We start from the raw sequence: 21,240 nt of genomic DNA, 5'->3' as shown, positions 1-21,240 counted from the left end.
GGTTTAACCAGAATGACCAAGAACAGTACCCTTTCTTGAAAGCAACAGGCAAAATAGAGGCCACAATAGTTGGAAGACACAGCTCTTTAATAGCAGCAAGTCAGCGCCCACGTCCCTAGAAGCCACCAAGCTTGGGTACCATTGGTGAAAGGGCGACGACGGTGAGGAGACAGCACCAGTGAGACAGGAAAGTGGCTGCTGGCATCCCGAGTGTCCCCAGAAAACATAAAGGCAGGAGCGGAAACCCTCCAACACATCTGGACAGCAATGCCCCTGGCAAGTCCAACATGTGAAGAGTGCCCCCTGGTGGCAAAATCAGAGAGGAGCGTGGTGGTGCTGCTACAGGACAGGTGTATTCCCTGAATAGCTCAGCGGTAAAGAATCTGCCTGCAATGCAGGAGACACGGGGGACATGGGTCCAATCCCTGGGTTGGGAAGATCCCCTGGAGGAGGGCATGGCAACCTACTCCAGTATCCTTGCCTGGAGAATCCCATGGACAGAGGAGCCTGGTGGGCTACAGCCCGAAGGGTCTGACGCCAACAGTCGGACGCAACTTAGCATGCACATACCCACACTAAGGAACAGTGTGGCCACCAAATGCCACATCTTTCAGTCCTTCTGGCTGAAGGGAGGTGAGGCATGTTCCACAGTCCTGGAAACTCCAGACTTGGAACACTGGTTGGACATGCCCTAGGAGAGCAACTGGCACACCTGTGTGCCTATTCCATCCATCCCCTGAAGGGATCTTTCTAGAAGTAGTAGTGGAAGCTAGGGGATCACAGACAGAAGGGACTTGGGGCGAGGGGACACACACTGCTGCCACGGTCTCAGCTTCCAGGGCCGCCCAGCTGCTCCAGGAGGGCCCTGACCTCACCCTCCACCCGCAGCAGCTGGGCCTTACGCCAGGGATTAAGGGTGGCTCCCCGGTTGTCTTCCAGATCCCTCAGCAGCAGCTCCAGGTGGCGCCGGACCCGGCCCCGATCCCAGCTGTTGAGGTTCCGCTGGACTTCACTCAGGATCACGGACCAGTACTCGGACACTGCTGTCCCCTCCGTCAGCGACACCACAACCCGGGCACCGCCCTCTGCAGCGCTCCCCAAGTCCCGCAGGGCCTGGCGGCACTCTGAGCTCAGCTCGTTGAAGTAGAGACTAGTGGGAGACAGCAGAGTATATGCCGTTCAGCAGGGTTCAGAGAAGGAAGGCAGAGGGCAGGTGGACAGAAAGCGAGGGGTCTCATAACTCATCCCCTAGCTGTGGAATGCAATGGGGAAAGTGTCTGAAATATGCCAGAGACGGAGGGTGGTGGCCGGTGGGAGGCAGGGATGACACTAGAATTCAGTGGGACCAGAGTCGATAGGAACCAGGCCACTAGGACCCTAAGGGAAATGGTGGTGGAGAATCAGGGCTGGGGAAGGGCCCATCACAGATGGGGGGTGGGGTGATGGGACAGGGTGGGGGAGGGGCAGGGAAACTCACTGCAGCAGCTCCAAGGAAGGGTGCCTCCAGGCAGCCTTGGCTAAGGCCAGGGCCGCCGTGTCACCAGCACCGTTGTAGGCCACGTTCAGCTCCTGGAGCTGCTGGTTTCGGTCCAGCTGGGCAGCCAGCAGCTCTAGGCCCTCATCCCCAAGGCCCGTGTGCAGTAGAGACAGGTGTTTCAGGGAGGTATTTCCTGCCAGCCCCTCCAGCAGCAGGGCCACGCCCGCCGCCGTCAATGGGTTGTTGGACAGCCTAGGGCCACAAGCAGTCCAAGGTTATGAGAGCTCCTAGCAGCTGCCCTGTGCTGAGCACCGGGACTTGGGCCTAAAGGGTGCATCGCCTGGGGCAGAGACCAGCCTGGATGCAGAGAAATGCAGGCCAGGAAATGAGAAAATAGGGGTGAGCTCCCTGCAGAGGAGGAAGAGTGAGATGGAAGCTGGCTTCTCCCTCCCCTCCTCCGGCCTTCCATTCTCCTTGTGACACCTCCCCCTGTATTCCCTCTCCCCCTCCTCCTCCCTTCTTCCTCCTTTTTTCACTCCCTTCCAATCCCTGCTTTGCCCTCTGTTCCCAATTGCCCCTCCTTCTTCCCACCCCATTCACCTCCCCTTACTCCAACCCGAAATCAGGAGCCCAGGCGTCTGGGTTGCTAGTCAACCAGTCAACACTTTGGGAGCATCTATTGAGTGCCCAGCATCAGGGTCATCCTTGTGAGGCGACAGGTAAAATCCTGAGAGGGAACCAGTGATGCTGTTACAAGGCAACTGGCCTGGGTGTTATTTCACCGGCCCCTCCCCAGGCTGATTTTAGCCATGTGAGAGGCTTACTTAATACCTATGGCCTGTGGTACTTTCCCCCTGCCTGGCTGCTTGTACTAGACAGGAAGGATCGGGAAGAGGGGGGTGGAGGGAGTGGGTGGGTCGGGGTCTACCCTCCTGCCTTGTTTATTACACCAGGCATGTTGGGAAGCGGAAAGCCCACCCTTGACCATAGCTGGCCAGCAGGATGAAGCCCCCCCATAGGGCGCTCACCGCAGGGTAGTCACTTGGCACTGGTCATGTAGCAGCAGGTCTCGGAGGTCCCTGCAGGCCTCGGGGCCCAGGCTGTTGAGCTGCAACCTAGAGCAGAAGGTGGCCAGAGGGGAGGTAAGAAACCAAGGAAGGAGTTCAGCCTGGAGCCTGCCCACCCACTAGGACCCTCCTTCATCATCCACCTCTTGTAGTCACAGCTGCATCCCCTTCTGTGGCTCTTGTCACCTCTACCCACACCAGACTCACCCCACCCCCTGGTTTTTCCTCACTCCCTTTGGTCTCCTGAGCACCTTCTCCTCTGCCCGTGCAGGAGGGCAGGGCCTCACCCCAGCTTCCGGGCACGCAGGAAGACAGGCGTGAGCGTGCGCAACCCAGCAGGATCCAGCTGGCAGGAGGCCAAGTTCACCTCATCCAGGGCGTGCCTTCCACTGCCCAGGACAGCTGCCACCACCGTGCACTTGAGGGGTGTCATGCGCACGCCCGCCAGGTTGAGCTGGCGCAGAGAGCCAAGCACCTCGGCAGAGAAGCGCTGATTCTGGAACTCATAGTGGAAGAAGAGGTGGTCCAGGAGCTCCGAGGGGGGCAGCACCTGCCGGCCCAGCTTGCCCAGCTTCTTCTTGATGGCCTGGGCATTCTCCAGGGCATCCAGGGTCTTTATGGGGCAGCCAAGTTGAGCCAGCACTGCCCGGTTGTGGGCAGACAGAAGCCCGCCCATGAACATGGGGAAAAGCTCAAAGACTTCATCATCTGGAGGCTCGTCCGGGTGGCGCCGGGGACCTTCGACGCCCAGGATACTAGCACCCATCTGGTCTAGGACATCGTCATTGTAGTAGTCCTCCTCTCGGAACATCTCCAGCACCATGGCCTGGGCCACTGCCTCACGGCTCTTACCCACCACGCGCCCAAACACTCGTGGAACCACCTGGAAGGGAAGCAGTGTGGAGGAATGGGGAGGCGGGTGCAGCCTCCTGCTTGCCTTTCAGCCTTCCTGCCTAAGCCTCACAGTCTCCTTTAAACTGGAGCATGATTTGTCTGATCACATTACCCCCCTCCTGCAGCACCTTCCGTGGCTCCCTGTTGCCCATGTGAAATAGAAAACTGCATATAATTGGCCCCAACTGGACCTTTCCAGAGTCATCTCTCAGCACTTGTCTCACGTACTCCAGACAAAAGGAAATTCTTTCTTTTTCCCTAATACTCCTTCTGTTTTCAAGTCCAGGGTTGGTGGGAAAGAATTAGCATATATTATGCATTTAGCTTGAAGAAATTAGCATATACTATTCATCTAGCTTGGTCCCAGGCCAGGTGGTGTAAATACATCACCATCTTCAACATCATCACTGTCATCACAGCAGCGATGACTGATGTCGCTCCTACTACTTCAGACCCTTCAAGGACTTGACCTGATGAAATAAAATTCATATTTTAAGGTAAGACAAGAAAAATTTAAACATAAAATTTTTCTCTGCCCATTTGGGCCTCCTCCCTTCCTTCTGGTATGCACTGTACATCTCTATTCCACATTTAACTAGACTTCCCCAAAGGCAAAAATACCTGCCACAAAGATCAGTTTCTCCTTCTGGCATCAGTTATGTGACTCCTTTGAAGATAACATTCCTTTTTCAATCTTCTAAGAGGTCACGATAATCTACCCCTCACCTTGTGTATGCAAACATCTTAGGTGAACTTTATGTAGAATGCCGATATATCATTTTCCTTAAAGATAGCGACTGATGCAAAACAAGACTTCTCAGATGACCTGGGGGGATACTGGACCTCACCTCAAGGAAGATCTTAGCTTCAATACTTATTTATGATCTTATCAGTACTATGAGGTCTATTACTTGTATTTGCCTATTTTATAAGACTGTTCCCTGAATTACCATGTGACTGAGCTTCAGATAAAATTAATGACTAGGCAACTTGAAAGTGAAAGTTAATCACATAATCATGTCTGACTCTGCAGTCCCATAGACTGCAGCCTGCCCGGCTCCTCTGTCCATGGAACTGTCCAGGCAAGAGTGCTGGAGTGGGTTGCTCTTTCCTTCTTCAGGGGATCTTCCCTAACCGGCCGAGTCTCCTGCATTGCAGGCAGATTCTTTACCAACTGAGCCACCAAGGAAGGCCAGGCAACTTGAAATACTGATCAAACACATAGTTCTATATGATGAATGACTGTAAGTTGTAACTCTAATATGGGAAGAAGCAACAAGAGGGAATCATTTTCTGGATCATAACAGACTGGTAAGACAGGCAGGTCAGAGGATGTTGGCTACTGTGAATAAGGCCTAGTCCAGTAACCGCACACTGAGTGGCCCATCAGTGAAATCCTTGCCTGACCTGTGAACGAGCAGTCCTAGTCCCCTGGAACAAATTGGTCACAAACTGCTTCCCAAACCTTCATCAAAATTAAGACTGAAAAGGGAAGGGATTGTAAAGAAATAAAATAAAGAATGTTGCCCACCACCCAGTTGTACAAAATCAAGTCATTAGCCACTGCTGTTGCTGGCCTACAATAACCTTGAAAGGAATTCAGGGTAAAGATCAGGATGAGGCAATTTGTGCTCTGGTTAAACTGACAGTGAAAGTGAAAGAGGAGAGTGAAAATGCTGACTTAAAACTCAGCATTCAAAAAACGAAGATCACGGCATGCAGTCCCATCACTTCATGGCAAATAGATGGGGAAACAGTGGAAACAGTGACAGACTTTATTTTCTTGGGCTCCAAAATCACTACAGATGGTGACTGCAGCCATGAAATCAAAATTCACTTGCTCCTTGAAAGAAAAGCTATGACCAACTTAGATAGCACATTAAAAAGCAGAGACATTACTTTGCTGACAAAGGTCCGTCCAGTCAAAGCTATAGTTTTTCCAGTAGTCATGTATGGATGTGAGAGTTGAACTATAAAGAAAGCTGAGCATGGAAGAATTGATGCTTTTGAACTGTGGTGTTTGAGAAGACTCTTGAGAGTCCCTTGGACTGCAAGGAGATCCAACCAGTCCATGCTAAAGGAAATCAGTTCTGAATATTCATTGGAAGGACTGATGCTGATACTGAAGCTCCAATACTTTGGCCACCTGATGCGAAGAACTGACTCACTGGAAAAGACCCTGATGCTGGGTAACATTGAAGGCGGGAGGAGAAGGGGACGACAGAGAATGAGATGGTTGGATGGCATCACCTACTCAACGGACATGAGTTTGAGCAAGCTCCAGGAGTTGGTGATGGACAGGGAAGCCTGGTGTACTGCAGTCCATGGGGTCGCAAAGAGTCAAACATGACTGAGCAACTGAACTGGACTGAAACTGACAAAACTGGTCCTTACATATTTTCAGGAGAAATTTTTATGAACCTGGATTTTTGCATCTTTCCATACTTAGGAAAGCACTAAAACCATTAAGATGTCTGTTCCTCATGATTAGATGGGGCTTCCCTGGTGGCTCAGTGGTAAAGATGTGGGTTCAATCCCAGGGTCAGAAAGATCCCCTGGAGAAGGAAATGGCAACCCCCTCCACTATCCTTGTCTGGAGAATACCATGGACAGAGAAGCCTGGTGGGCAACAGTCCATGAGGTCACGACCCGAATGAGGCAACTAAACACACAGACACACACACACTCCCTTCAACAAAACAGCATATGTACTGGTCTCCCTCTATACGTCTGAAAGAGTTCTTAGAACTCTCTGAGAGACTGTCTCCCAGGTTAGAATCCTCAGATTGGCTTGAATTAAAATTTCCATTTCTCTCTTAGATATGTTACGGAACCACTGACCGAAACGGCCCGCCTTGACCAGAGCGATGATGACCACTTGCATGAGTGATCTCACAGTAGGAGGTCCCAAAGAGGAACATGGTGCTGCTGCCAAATGCTAACCTGGAAAACCTGGGAGGGGCCAAAAGGAGGGAGGAGATGCCAGCCCCATAATACTGTCCTACTAACATCCCAGAAGCCTTCACACTGGAATCCATCTTGGCTAAGAGATGCACACGCCACTTGGAAGGACCCTGAGTCAGACTAAATATGGGCCAAACAAGATGACTGACCAAAGACAACCCAGAAATTAATCTCATCACCGTAAGTCCTGAGACTGTGAGTCACGGTGCAGAGCAGTTCTGCTCCTCCCCACCCCCTTTCCTACTGCTCTCTGCCTGGACGTCCCTTCCCAATAAAGCCTCTTGCGTTGTCAGTATGTGTGTCTCCTCAGACAATTCATTTCCAAGAGTTAGACAAGAGCCCACTCTCAGGCCCTGGAAGGGGTCCTCCCTCCTGCAACAGATGGACGATTGATTAATTTTTCATTGACAGGCCCCTGCCAACCACAGCGCCTTCATCACAGCCTCTCACTCACTCTGCTCTTGTCCTCTCTGCTTCTCTCTCTCTCTCTCTCTTCTGTCTTTTTGACAGCGCTAAGATTTTTCCTCCTTCAAAGCTATATCTCTTCCTGGAGTGTTTCTCCCCCAGTGCTTCTCCTGGTTAATCCTCCAGGGATCAGATTAAATGCCCTTCCTACAGAGCGGCCTTCCTTATCCCCCTAAATGAGGTCCCCACCTTACACACTTCCACAACACCTGGAACTTGGCTTTCCAGGCACTTCACAGGATTTTTAATCATATGGTTATGCTGACAAGTTTGTGTTGAGACTGCATGATCAGAAAAGACAAAAACCTGGGGTTCTGTTAGTTTTTTTCCCTCTGAATCTAACACATTGTCTAGCACACAGCAGGCGCTCAAATATCTGTCGGAAAAAAATGAATGTCTGGGAGGTTGGTGACATCAGCTCCCATGTTTGCAATGGTTCTGAGAAGAAAGGACCTCTGGCCAGAGCCACGAGGTTGTTTTGTGGCGCCTCCTCTACTAGCGTGCTGCAGTCCATGGGGTCACAGAGAGTCAGACACGACTGAGCAACTGAACAATTACCTCTAATGCCTGCCTTTTTTTTTTTTCACTTGTTACAGGCAAGGTTCTCACCATGGAGGGTAGAGGGTCCCTGCCCCAACAATCATCTGGAGACAAGATACGAAAACAGTCACCCTGGGAAGCTGAATCAATAGGCTCATATAGACAGAGATGGGACCCAACCTCTGCTAGGCAACCCTCCCTCGAAGAGGGGCTGGGGATGCGGTGCTCCCTCAAGTAACTGAGCGGCTTTCTGAATCCCATCAGGAGACCACAACCCCACTGCAATCCAGATGAAGCAAGGACATCCTCAAAGGGGTGGAGCAGCCTCAGCAATGGCCATTACCTCCCTGCCTGAGTTGATGCTGTGAGAAGGGATGGACTGCCTGAGCCTGATTATGTTTAACAAAAAAATTTTTTTGTTAGGCTTTTTATTTATTTTTATTATGCTGCACTGGGTCTTACTCTCAGCATATAAAACCTTAGTTGCATCATGTAGGATCTAGTTTCCTGACTAGGGATCAAACCTGGACCCCCCGAATTGGGAGGGTGGAGTCTTAGCCACTGGAACACCAGGGAAGTCCCTAACAAACAATTAAATAGCACTTACTATGTGCCAGGATCTGCAGATGAAGACATTTAACCCTCATATTGGGCCAATGATACAGATTCTTTATTTTTCCAGTTTGGAGTAGGAAATGGCAAGCCATTCCAGTATTCTTGACTGAAAAATTCTATGGACAGGGGAGCCTGGGCGGGCTACAGTCCATGGGATTGTAAAGAGGTGGACATGACTGAGTGAATGAACACACACATTATTCCCATTTAACAGATAAGGACCTTGAGACACAGGGAGATTAAGTAATTTGTACAAAGTTACACAGCTAGTAAATGGCAGAGCCTGGATTCTGTGTTACAGAATCCCTATTCTTAACCCTAATGCTTTGCTGCCTATAAAAAGGAAAACCTGTTAAAATTTTGTCCACTTACCAAGGCCCTGCTTCCTCAAGATAGGTAAGTGAAACATTTCTACAGAGGACCGGGGTTACCAGCAAAGCACCACAGCTTCACAGAAATATCCACAGTACATCAGTAAAGTTTAGCAGAAAAAGCACAGGATTCGGAACTATATAACACCTGCACTCAGATCCCAATTATTCTACTTACTGAGTGACCGTGTTCACGTTACTTAGCCTCTGCGAGCCCCAGTTTCCTCATCTAGAAAAAGGATTATAATAGTGTTTCATTTACAAGGCATCCGGCAGACATCAGCTGAAAGTGGATACTTCTTCCCGTCAAAAACTTACTGCATGTGCACTGCGCACAGCAGTCCTGAGGCCTGTAATTTGGTTTCTGGGGCGGACCTGCACCCCGGACGGACTGTCCTAAACCAATTACCAATGCCATTTATCCTCCTGCTATAAATGAATAAAATGCCATCTGCTTTATAAACCTGTCTCTGGTGATTAAGTTAGGATGAGACATCACTCCCAGAGTCTCATCACCTCTGAGGAATAGATACAGTTGGGTTTCCGGACCTGCAAAGCACAGGATAGACCCTGGACTGTAGTGACCCCTGCCGCCCAGCAACAAAGACTAGGAGAGATAGTAAACCACCCCCCAAAACCTATCATCAGAGTTATGGGATTGTTATTAACAAAGTCCCTGCACCCTCAGGTTCCCCTCCAAGCGTTCCCCAGCCTATAGCTTCTCTCTCCCTCTTCCTTATACCCCAATCCCATTAAAAGCCAGACTGCCCAGATCTGAAACAGAGCCAAGAAGGAGATTCACAGCTATGCAGGGTAAACAGGTTCCTTATGGGAGAAAAGCAGGGGTGAACAGGGAGGATGGGGCTGGCAGCCAGGGGTCCTGGGGCTGTTACCTTGAGAAGGTTGAGGAGCAGCGGCAGGGCCCGAAAGGGCAGCAGCTTGGCCACGATGCCCAGGACCAGGCTGACATCCTCCCCGACACGGCCCACGAGCTCGGCCACTTCCTTGCCCACCCGCTGCAGAGTCGTCTTCCGCAAACCCAGCACGATGTAGAGGGCAGCCAGGTATTCCTGCATGGCGGGCACGGTGAACACGAAGGCACCCTCGTGTCCTGGCTCCACGCACGGGGCCAGAAAAAACCGCAGGGCATCTCGGCAGAAAACGTGCAGCAGCTGAAACTCCTCTTCTGTCTGGACGCCGGCTTCCAGGCAGCCACGCACGTCCTCTTCAGAGAAGTAGGTCTTGCGGGAGGACACCCCCTCGTAAGCCAGCTTGCCCATGGTTCGGGCTGCATAGGCCATCAGGGACAACTTGGAGGGGTCAGTGCTGTCCAGCATCTCCCCACTGAAGTTAAGACGCAGGAAGCTGGTGTAGATGCTCGTGAGGGTCTGGCCGGCCGGCGTGGGGGCATGCAGGAAGTGCAGGGTGGCACAGACGAGCCAGCAGTAGGAGGGCAGGAAGCAGGCAGCAGAGATCTGGTGGTGTCCCTCCAGGTTCCGGGTCAGCATCTGCACCAGGTGGTCGCGCTGAGCTGGCGTGACCGACACCCCCCCGGCTCCAGGCCCGCAGTCTGGCTGGTTGAGGCGGAGCTGGAAGTAGAGCTTCTGGAGGTTGGTATCGGAGAAGCCACAGATCTCGCCATAGCGGCCCACGTACTTGCTGGGGATGCGGCCGATCGCAGAGGACCGGGTGGTCACCAGAATGCTGGCCTGGAAAGGGCATGGTGGAGGGTTAAAAAAGACCCTGGTGTCCTCATTGCCTCACTTGCCAGGGAGGAGAGTCCAAGGGTGAAGATGATGATGACTTCAGTAATAATAACTCAGGCTTACTGTGGACCCACTATGATCCAGGGCACCGTGCTAAGCACTTCATATGCAGCATCTCATTTGATCAACGCAACTCAAGGCAAGAAGGAAATGGAAGCCTAGAGAAGCTACTGACCAGCTCAGTCCCACAGCTCAGAAGCAGAGGAGCAGGATTTGAACTAACCCAGAGCCAACGCTCCTATGCATTAAATATGTGGACCCTCAAAAAAATAAATAAATAAATAAATAAATAAATATGTGGACCCAGAATGCAAAAATCCTTAGGGGGCAAGTTAGGGACAGCAAATCGGGGCAGGGCACACTCACCTCGGGCAACATGTATTTGCGCAGCAGGTTGATGATGATGGCAGCTGGCACCTCTGGCTTCTCAGGGTCACTGCAAAGCCCTGTGCTGGCCAATGAGAAATTGAGGTTGAGATGCTCCAAGCCGTGGAGCACAAATAGCAGGCGGGAGCCGGCAGTGGCCATCAGAGGCAGAATCTCCTTCAGGGGTGTGTAGCGCTGGGCTACAAGTTGGCACAAGGAGGCGGGAGCAGGGCCCAGGGATGACAGGTCCTCGCAGGAGAAGGGGATGAGCAGCTCGAAGGCTGGCAGCCGCCCATAACACCAGTCCAGGACCATCTTGCGCACCAGCGTGCTCTTGCCTGTGCCCACGGTCCCGTAAAGCACCACCGTCTGCACCCGACGCCCACAGGCATCTGGGTCAAAGAGCTGAGACAGGGCTAGCGGGGGGAGCCCAGCAGAGGGTGGCTGACGCTCCAGGGCCAGTTCAGCCTGTGGGCGCAGCAGCTCATCAGGGGTGCTCTCACGGATCACAGGGTCTACATGGACTGTGTCTAGTGCAAAGGTCGGGCCGAACTGGCGCTCTTCCCTGGGCAGCCGACTGAACCACTCGGCCAGGTTGCGGCGGTGCCGCTGGATAGCTTCTGAATGGGAAGGCAAGAGGAGAGAGGGGCGTCAGGGAGAGGGGCGGAGAAATGCAAGAGCTTAGGGAGATGGTAGGGTCAAGCTGCCGAGTCAAGACACGACATCGGGAGATGCTGGGGTCCAAAATGGTGCTGGACACACAGGACTCCCTCAGAATGTCCAGGAAGTTCAGACCCCTGTGACAGGAAGTGGGGAGCCATGGGATGAGTGATGGTGAGTCTGGGCTGACTGGTTGCACAATTATCTGTGCATGATCTTCCCTGACAGCTAGAGGCAGGGATGTGTTGAAGGGAGGGATGATATGTCCCTCCCAGTGCTTTGTACATCGAAAGCGTGCACTGCACGAGTGTCACAGGAAGGGGTACACAGATAGATGGATAATAAGGCCAGGGAGAGTGGGTCCACGGATGGCCGATGGAAACGGATGCTCTATACCACCTTCCTGCTTGCTTCTCTGCCCACCCTCCCCGACCCCATCACACCCCCTGGGATTCCAGCAGCCCATCTCCTCAGGCTGACTGAGGAGCCAGTTCCTTTACCAGATGCAGCAATGCCCCGGAACAACTGTCCATGCGTCCCGGATGAAGGACCGTTGCCCACTGAGCTTCCATTGTGGCGTATGAAGGCCCTGTGAGCAAAGAGAGGGGGTGAGCTGGGGCTTGGCTATTGGGCTCAGGCTCCACAGAGGCTCAGAGTCCAGTCCTGCCTTAGCTGATAGGCTTCTGGCTTCTTGAGATCCAGCCCTGACCCTGGACATCCAAGTCCAGAGCCTAGTCTGACTCACACCCTTCCCAGGGCCTGAGGTCTCGCCCCTAGCCCTCCAGCTCCCCACTGCTCCCTGCCTGCCTGGAATTCAGGCTGGCCTCTGCCGGACTCCGCCCACTTTCCACCAGTCGTTCCTCTGGCTGACCACTGTGACTTGCACCATGGATGATATGAGCCAACTTCCTCTTTAGGTCTACTAGCTGACTCTCTACCCTTCTACCCACCGGAAGACCAACCTCTCCCCAGGACATCAAGCTCTCTTCAAGTCCTGACCCTTCCCAGGCTACTCTGCTGTGTCCAGATGTGTCATAAAGTATGACACCGAGGCCTCACCTCAGGGACCCAAGAGGGCCCTCCCCTTTAAGGGGCCAACTCCAGTGAATCAGGAAGGGGATACGTTCATCTACAGAGAGAAAGAAGAAGGAAGAAATAGCATCGAGAACGCAACCACATTAGCTCAACAATACACAGACCCCACATCTACGTCAACCCCCCTCATCATTTGCTCTCATAGCATCACGAACTGCCCCTTTGCAGCAGTTATTATATTTCATTATGTAATTATTTCATTAACACTCATTCACACACATACCCATTCTTCCATGAGAGCGGGGATTATATCTGTTTTGTTCATAATTATCCACTTAGAACTAAGCACAGGGTCTAGCACACAGCAGGCACTCAATAAATATCTGTTGAACGCAAAATGAAATCAGACAAGTGTTCCTGGACTTATGTAGCTACAAGGATCCTCAAAGATCTTCCAGTTTGACTCCCTTAGTTTAGGATGGGAGAAAGGAAGCTGGGGAGGTGCAGTGACTTGTTCAAGGTCAACAGCTAGTGAATCACAGAACTGGGACTAGCACACCTGGTGTCTGGATCCCTGCTCTCCTGGGGGTGCCGTCTGGACTCTGAAGATGAAGGAAGAGTTGGAAACAGAAACCCTTACTTTCTGCTCACCTGCTGGCTGGAGTACTCTTCCCAGACCAGGGCTCCAAGAGGCCCTGGGCAAATGGCAGCCCCACCTCATGGCAGGAGAAAAGATCAGAGCCTGAGGGACTGAGCACACCGCCTTCTATCCAGTTCCCCTGCAGGAAAAATGGTATGAATGGACCCCACACACCCCAACTTTCCCACCCCACCTCCCCGAGCTGGCCAAAGGGTGACCTTCCTCCTCAAGAGAATATTAGCTTTTCATTAAGTGTCAGTATCGCCAAAGCCCTGGCCTGGCCTTCAGACCTCCCTCCTCTACATCCCCCACCTGAGTGATCCCATTTTATCTCCTACCATCCACTGCCCCTCCTCCCCTATGGCTTCATGATTGCCTTTCTCCTGAGTTCCAGCTTAATGAACTATTTAGTTATCCTTTTAAAAAAACAAATTTATTTATTTTGGCTGTGCCACAAAGCATGTAGGATCTTAGTTCCTTGACTAGGGATGGAACCTGTACCCACTGCAATGGAAGGGTGGAGTCTTAACCACTGGACTACCAGGGAAGTGCCCCTCGTTGTCCTTTTCTTCTTTTGCTTGGCTTCCAGCAAACTCACAGGAGTTCTGTGTTCATGTTCAGAAGCTTTTCTGAGCCAACAATTCCCAGTAAACAGTCATCCACTCTCTTCTGAAGTTTTTCTGTAGCTATCAGGTCCTTTTAGCTGAGTTTTAATGGTTTGACCGTTTTATCTTCTCTGTGACTTTTATCTAACCTGCTTTTCAGGTTGCCATAAATAATAGATAAATGAATGAAGGACTTCCTACTTGGTGTCTCCATATGGACATCCTGCCTGTGCTGCAAGACGCATGCTCGCAGAACTGAACTCAGCATCCCTCGTCCCTGTTCAGTTACTTTATGGCACGTCTTCCCAATCACATGATTTCTACTTTAAATCTGACCCCTTTGTCTTCAAATTCTTCTCTCCTCCTTCATACACTGGAAACAGCCCGGCCCATTCCTCCTCCCCATTCTTGGCCAGCCTGTTCCTATTGCATCATCCCTCCCACCCCTGTGCTAACTCAGACCCTCTCCAGACTTCTGGGGACCCCTCTTCTCTTTACCGGCCTCTGCCTTCAGTGTCATCCATTCCCATCCCTCATCCCAGCCACCAATCGCCTCCCTAAAATCCTAGGTTGTATGGAGTCCAAATTACCTGACCCACACCTGCTAGTTTTCTGATAATACCCCTGACTGGTGCCTTATTCACCAGGCTTTCGGCATCTTGCTTGCACTTTACTTTGTTCATACTCTTCCATCAGCTTGGAATGACCTTTCTCTCCTACCAGAATCCTACCCAAGCTTTTAAAAACTGCTTAAAGGCCCTCTCCTGGAAGTCTTTCCCAATCCCTGAGCTCCTTTAAATGAAGCACACAGCTATTTGGCAGCCGGTCTCCACTGGGATGTGGCTCCTTAAGTGCAGGACACACTTAGGGAGAAGTGGGTGCACTGGGTCCTCTTGCCAGCAGGGCCAACCAGTGGAGGTGCAGGCTGGGGCTCAGACCCGGAGTCCCGGTTGCAGAAGAAGGGTTAAGAGGCGGCCCTGGCAAGCTGGAAAAGCTTGGGGAAACTAGTGGGAAAAAATCTGACGCAGGGCCTCTAATTCAAGATGGGACTCGCGGTGGGGGCGGGGGTGGGGAAGGTAACTTTCGGAAGATCTCCAGAGCAGTGAGAAAAGAAGAGGGCACCGCAGGAAAGGTACCAGGTCTGTGCTCGCACAAATCCAGAGCGAATCCTCTTAATCGGGGACCCCAGCTTTCCTTGTTCAAGTTGGCTTCAGACCCAAGGGGAGAGCCCGCCACAACGGCCACCATTCAGCGCACCGCTGCGTCCTACGCAACCCCGGCAGCCAGCTCCTAGCGGCTCCAGCCCAGCCCCGCCCCGCCCCCGCTGCTGAGACCTTTACCCGCCGCGGTCCAGGCCGGGAGCGGTCGCCGCCGGAGTCTCCCGCTTACTCGCAGAGGCCCCGGCGCGGCGCCGCGCTTCCTGCCCGCCCCGCCCGCCTGCGCGGAGCCCTGCCCTTTCTGGCTACCCGCCCGGCAGCGGGCACGCGCGAGGACGCGCCTCGGCGCTCCGGGCCTCCGCGTCCTGGGAGGAGGGAGATAGCGCGAGAGGCTGGGGTCCCGGAGAGCAGGCCCGGGGCGGGGACTTCTTCCCCATTCATCCGGCCATCTCCCCGCGCCTTCCGTCCTACACCTCTCCGTCCGGCGGGCCCTGCCGCTGGGACTGTCTTCTGCAGGTCGCCGAGCGACAGTCTCATCCCATTAGTCACCACCGCTCAGGCAGGCCTTGTTGCAACCCCCATTGTACAGAAGAAGGCACTGCCGCTCAGAAGGGTGAAATGACTTGCGCCGCCGGTTGACCCAACTTGGAAGGGGAAGAGCCAGAACAAGAATCTGGGGCCTAGGTCTTCCTACCTCGGACCCCTGGCCCTTCCCGAGGCGACCTCACTCCCTCATCGCCAGGACATTCTTCCCTCTGCCTCTTCACCGCTTCAGCCCACCTCTTGGCAGAGATCTTTGGATCTTCCGTCTTCCCTCTGTACCTGGCTCTCTTCACCTCTGCCCCAACCTCTGTGTGTGGCTTCTGGTCACTTGCCTCAAGGAAGACAGAAGAATGGGGCTGAGGGGCTGCTCCCACCTCTAACTGCCCTTCTTGTCTGGCACCTAGTCATAGCCTAGCCCTGGGGCTTCCTGGTCCTCAGAACCCCCACTCTCCCTGTGCTTCCATACCTGGCACGCTCGGGACGCACGAAGCTGAGGGAGGCGTCACCCACCACCCACAGCCAGGGCATGCCTCCGCAAGCAGACACAGGTGTGCACTGAACTGATGTGAGCAGTAGGGAAGTGGCAGAGAGGCAGCAGGGCAGGGCTGGGAAGAGGGCTTTGTGATCCTGATTTCAGCGAGGCAGCAGTGAGCAGTGGGTTGAAGCAAGATCTTAATTCCCTCTCCAGGAACTGAACCTGGATCTTTGCCCCCAGTGAAAAATACATGTATCACAAAGGCAGAAATTGTAAATGTAGGTACAAAGTATCATTAGAGACATAGCACAACAGGTGAGAGAGCATATAGAGAAATGGCTTGTTTAGTTAAGGCAGAAGCAAGGCAGAGATGCACACCCAGAAAGAAGGGGCGGACCCCTTAGAGAGGAGGAGTGCAGTAAAAAAGCAGTGAAGTCATTTATACAGGTCAGTACTTCTGGGTCTTTGTCTTCCTTCAGCCAATTATCTGGTTTCTTTTTCTACACCTGACCTACCCTGGGACCCTCCCCTGGTTGCACAGGCATTCTTCAGTCAAGATTTATCTCGAAGTGAAGGCTTCTGGGAGGCACAAGACTCATTCATTATTGCCTGGAATTATCCCCTGACTTTTGACCCTCAAGGAGCCTTTCTGCGCATGTGTAGTGTCTCCTTTGTCCCAAAAAGGGGGGAGTGGAGATCCCTTAATCCTTTACTCAAACAGAGCTTTACACCTCTTTGTCCTTGCTATGACTATCATTTTTATTATTGCCATGACTATTACCTAAAGGTGTTCACAAGAGACAGAGGCTGGCTATTTACCCTGCTTCTGTTGTTACTTCCTCAACTGGAGCCTATCTCTTATATCAGGAATTACAAACAGTTGTTAACTACCCAGGCTAAAGCCCACTTCTTCCAGCCCCATGAAATGCAAACAGGAGGCCAGTTGTAAATGTCTAGCCTGGAGCCCACCTATCTCCTGACTCAATCTCTACCTTCCATCCAGACTGAAGATTCACTTATACGTGTAAACATCTGTTCTTTCACCAAACGCGTGGTATTGGGCTAAAACTGAACAACAAGAACAAGAAGAACGAGGACCAGACCAGAGCAGCTCCCCTCTAGGGGACCCAAAGCACGGTACTTCAGAGGCAGATGGAAGCCTTAGGAAAGTCTGGGAGAGGAAGTTACTCACTGACTGTGACCCGGAAGTGACATTTGAACTGGATCTTAAAAAATAAGGTGGTACTCAGCCCAAAAAAACAATGAAATAATGACATTTGCAGCAACGTGGATGGACCTAGAGATGATCATACTAGGTGAAGTAAGTCAGACAGAGAAAGACAAATATCATATGATATCACTTATATGCAGAATCTTAAAAAAAAAGGTACAAGGAGGGAGGTTCAAGAGGGAGGGGACATATATATTTATCTATGGCTGATTCGTACTGGTATATGGCAGAAACCAATAATATTGTGAGGCAATTACCCTCCAATTAAAAATAAATTAATTTTTAAAATGAACTTATTTACAAAACAGAAATAAACTAACAGACATAAAAAGCAAACTTATGGTTACCAAAGGGGAAAGGGAAGGGAGGGATACATTTGGACTTTGGGATTAACAGATACACATTACTACATATAAAACATAATCAGGGACTTCCCTGGAGGTCCAGTGGCTGACTCCACGCTCCCACTGCAAGGGCCCAGGTTCAATCCCTGGTCAGGGAACTAGATCCAACATACCATAACTACAAAGGTGCCATGTGCTTCAACGAAGATGGAAGATCCCACTTGCCACAACTAAGACCCAGCACAGCCAAATAAATAAATAAATACTTTTTAAAAATAAAAAGTAAAAATAAAATAAACAGCAAATAGAACAGGGAATTATATTCAATATCTTGTAATAACCTATAATGGAAAATAATCTGAAAAAGAATATATATATAGTTGAATATAAATATATATATATATGTGTAAAACTGAATCACATTGCTATACACCTGAGACATTGTAAATCAATAATGTGTCAATTAAAATTTTTCTTAAAAAGCCAAGGAATGGAAGGGCATTCCTGACAGCAGGAAAACAACACATTTGATTTCAACAGCATTCTGAACAGGGAGTGGGAGGGGTAAGGGGTGAGGGGAGAGGAGGCAGAGTGACCCTGCGAATGTGATTTTAGGGCCTGGGGGGCTCCTCTAGCTTCACTCCACTTCCCTAGCCATGTGAGGCAGACAGGCCTCTGGCTGCGTTACTGGACCCAGTACATAACAAACCATTTCCCTCCCCTGCCCCCTCAGAGGGCATGGCAACCATGTAAGCTTTATTAATGACATATAATTTGACCGGCCTCTTGCAGACAGAAGCACTGTGAGTCATGCTGCGGGCATGTGCCCTGTCGTCTGACCTCAGGACGGGGCAGCAGGTGCCACAGGGCCACAGCACGAAGTGCCCTGGTCATCTCTGTCCTCCTGCACCTCGCACAGACCCTGACACAGAAGGCAGCACCTTGTTGAAGGAAACGATCTCTGGGTCCAGGAAGGTTGGCATTCAGGGAGAGTGGGTCCATTTCAAAACATGCTTGAAAGCCGCCCGGCACCTCCGCAGGTTACTGGGACTGGGAGTAGAAATTGAGAAGACTCTCAGTGGCAAGAGTGTAGCAACTTGAGGGCTTGCTCAAGGCACTTCTCCATGCCTTGGTTTCCTTCTCTGTAAATGGAGGAAATGATCACACTCCTCCTCTCAGCCTCAGGGGGTTGCTGCAAGAAACAGAAGTGCTTTCTCTGCAATTAGGTGAGCCACTCTGCGAATGTTCTCTGTGCCTGAATGGCCTTTGCTGGCTCTGGAATGGCTGTTCATTTCCTTTAGCTCCTAAGGGAATGTACAATTGTGTGAACTTATAAGTGTTACTCTTTTGAAAGTATTTTAAATTTCATCTTAAAAGAGAAAGAAAGGACTTCCCTGATTGTCCAGTGGCTAAGATTCTGCCCTCCCAATGCAGGGCCCCTGGGCTCAATCCCTGGTCAGGGAACTAGATCCCACATGCTGCAACTAAGACTTGGTACAGCCAGATAAATAAATATTAAGAGAGAGAGAAAGTAAAAATGAAGAATCTTTAGACCATATAGTGGTGGGATTTTGTGCCTTCTGACTTATGGGAGCCATCTATTGGCATTATGCCAGGGAGAAGGTGGCACCCAGTCCAGTTCAGTTCTGTTCAGTCACTCAGTCGTGTCCGACTCTGTGACCCCATGAACTGCAGCACGCCAGGCCTCCCTGTCCATCACTAACTCCTGGAGTTTGCTCAAACTCATGCCATCGAGTCGGTGATGCCATCCAGCCATCTCATCCTCTGTCGTCCCCTTCTCCTCCTGCCCCCAATCCCTCCCAGCATCAGGGTCTTTTCCAATGAGTCAACTCTTCGCATGAGGTGGCCCAAGTACTGGAGTTTCAGCTTCAGCATCAGTCCTTCCAATGAACACCCAGGACTGATCTCCTTCAGGATGGACTGGTTGGATCTCCTTGCAGTCCAAGGGACTCTCAAGAGTCTTCTCCAACACCACAGTTCCAAAGCATCAATTTTTCGGCGCTCAGCTTTCTTCACAGTCCAACTCTCACATCCATACATGACCACTGGAAAAACCATAGCCTTGACTCGATGGACCTTTGTTGGCAAAGTAATGTCTCTGCTTTTTAATATGCTATCTAGGTTGGTCATAACTTTCCTTCCAAGGAGTAAGCGTCTTTTAATTTCATGGCTGCAGTCACGATCTGGTGGCACCCAGAGTGGCCCTTAAAGCTAACTAGAATTCCTGGAGCTAGGACTCAGACTTCCCACTTCCCAACCCCCATGCCCACCCCCATAAGAAACTCAGTTAGTCCATCTCCAGCCAAGCACCCAGCCAGTCATAAATTGGGCCCTACCCTACCCATGGCACTACTAGGGTATTCTGGGCAACCGGCAGGACTGATGCTGCCCTTTCCTTCAGTCCTCAAGCTCAGGATCAGGAGGAAAGAGGGTGAGACAATGTATTCCTTCTTGGGTAATCCTCCTACCAGCCCTTAAGGCCTTCCAGACAATTGCCTACTTCAAATCTCAGGCCACAATGATAGGGACAGAGTACAGGGACAAAGTAGGTGATTAAATAGTTAATCCCACTAGGTGATTGTAAGTAAAAAAATATGGGAGACCCCTGTAAGTTAATGGGTACTCAAGAAAGCAGGTTTGCTTAACCACAAAACCACACAAGCTTGTTTAGCAGTGAAACCATGCAACAGAAGCACAAGACGTGCTCCAAAACAAGCAAACAATGGTTAATGATTCCTAGGACATGCTTTCTGCACACATAAACAATATTTGGTCCATAATTTGTGGACCTAGCTTGACCATACAGGGACAAGAAAACTCCCCTGCTCATCCTGGAGAAGGAGTTGATGATAGAAGCACAACATTAAAGACAAAGAAGTTCTTCTCCCCTTCCTCATTTTTCTTTTGATTATAAAACTGTAGCCCAATAAGTACTGGGTGCAGCATCCCTTGCCTGCCTGCTTGTAAGTCTCACAAGCATCCTATTCTAATGAATCATTTCTATCTTCTCTGTGCTGAGACATAAAAAATTATGGTACCGGAGGTCTTTGGAGCCCCCAGACAACACCAGATGGTTTCAACCGGAGCAGTCCTCATGGCTGATGAGTTGCCCTGGAAGTATGGCTCAGTAGGAAAGAAGTGAAGAGGAAATGGGGAAAGCTGTGCTGAGCTCAGTGGGGTCCCTGCCACTCTTATCCTGGGGCTTAGGCCCCGGGAGCTTTCTGCTTCTCACTGCCTTCATGACTCCTAACCCTCCCCTCTCTCCCATAGGCACAATCAGGGAACCAGGGCTCAGTGAGTTCTGAAAAGAGAGCCGGGTATCAGTCAGGCAAGAACTCACCCAAGCAACAGACAGAGAACCCACGCACAGAGCTTGCATGTGTGTGTATGCATGTGTGTGCTCAGCTGTGTCTGACTCTGCGGCACCGTGGACTGTAGCCCTCCAGGCTCCTCTGCCCATGGAATTTTCCAGGCAGCAATACTGGAGTGGGTTGCCTTTTCTCCTCCGGGGATCTTCCCCGCCCAGGAATCGAGCCCACGTCTCTGGAGTCTTCTACATTGGCAGGCAGATTCTTTACCACTAGTGCCATCTGGGAAGCACACAGCTTGCAGATTCACCATAAATAAGCGTCATCAGCTGATGCCGAGGATGAGGCAGGAGGCAGAAGACCTGGTTGCCAGAGCGGAGTCCCACTTCCCTTAGCTCAGGGCCCTTTGGCAAGTTACTTAACCCAAGTCTCAGTTCTCTTATCTGCAAAATGGGTTGTCACGAGAGATAACACAGGTTTGATCTGAGACTTCCTTGAGATAGTGAACATAAAAATTTGTAAGATGTGGAGCATAATACAGATATCTCATAAGTTACACACTCACCAGCTTGATTTCCATCTAGGACTTCCCATCCATTGCCACAGTTCCCTAAAGCGCATAGACTTCTTACCAAGAGCTTTGAAGACTGCCTCATAGCCCATAGTACCGAGTGCCAGACCCACACACATTTCCAC

The 21,240-nt window shown here is 51.1% G+C and overlaps 1 protein-coding gene across 5 annotated transcripts; it reads right to left on the bottom strand.

The window, feature by feature from the left end:
- Positions 1-69: 69 nt before the first annotated feature.
- NLRX1 (NLR family member X1) lies at positions 70-15,335 on the bottom strand. Of its 5 annotated transcripts, none has more exons than XM_043481761.1 (10): positions 15,317-15,335; positions 12,872-12,999; positions 12,245-12,314; positions 11,686-11,774; positions 10,526-11,145; positions 9,287-10,102; positions 2,832-3,427; positions 2,506-2,592; positions 1,478-1,729; positions 70-1,150 (listed from the first exon to the last, which is right to left on the bottom strand). In XM_043481761.1, the coding sequence occupies exons 2-10, from the start codon at positions 12,939-12,941 to the stop codon at positions 829-831; spliced, it is 2,922 nt and encodes a 973-aa protein (XP_043337696.1). In that variant the 5' UTR covers positions 12,942-12,999; positions 15,317-15,335; the 3' UTR covers positions 70-828. The 5 variants fall into 5 exon arrangements, with proteins under 5 accessions (XP_043337696.1, XP_043337692.1, XP_043337691.1 ...); XM_043481757.1 differs by lacking the exon at positions 15,317-15,335 and adding an exon at positions 14,800-15,012; XM_043481756.1 differs by lacking the exon at positions 15,317-15,335 and adding an exon at positions 14,806-15,011.
- Between the last annotated feature and the right edge of the window lie 5,905 nt (positions 15,336-21,240).

The sequence above is a fragment of the Cervus canadensis genome, chromosome 11 (assembly GCF_019320065.1).
Source record: "Cervus canadensis isolate Bull #8, Minnesota chromosome 11, ASM1932006v1, whole genome shotgun sequence".
NCBI lineage: Eukaryota > Metazoa > Chordata > Mammalia > Artiodactyla > Cervidae > Cervus > Cervus canadensis.
The sequence above is the reverse complement of the archived record's forward strand: the minus strand, read 5'-3'. Positions and strand labels throughout refer to the sequence as shown.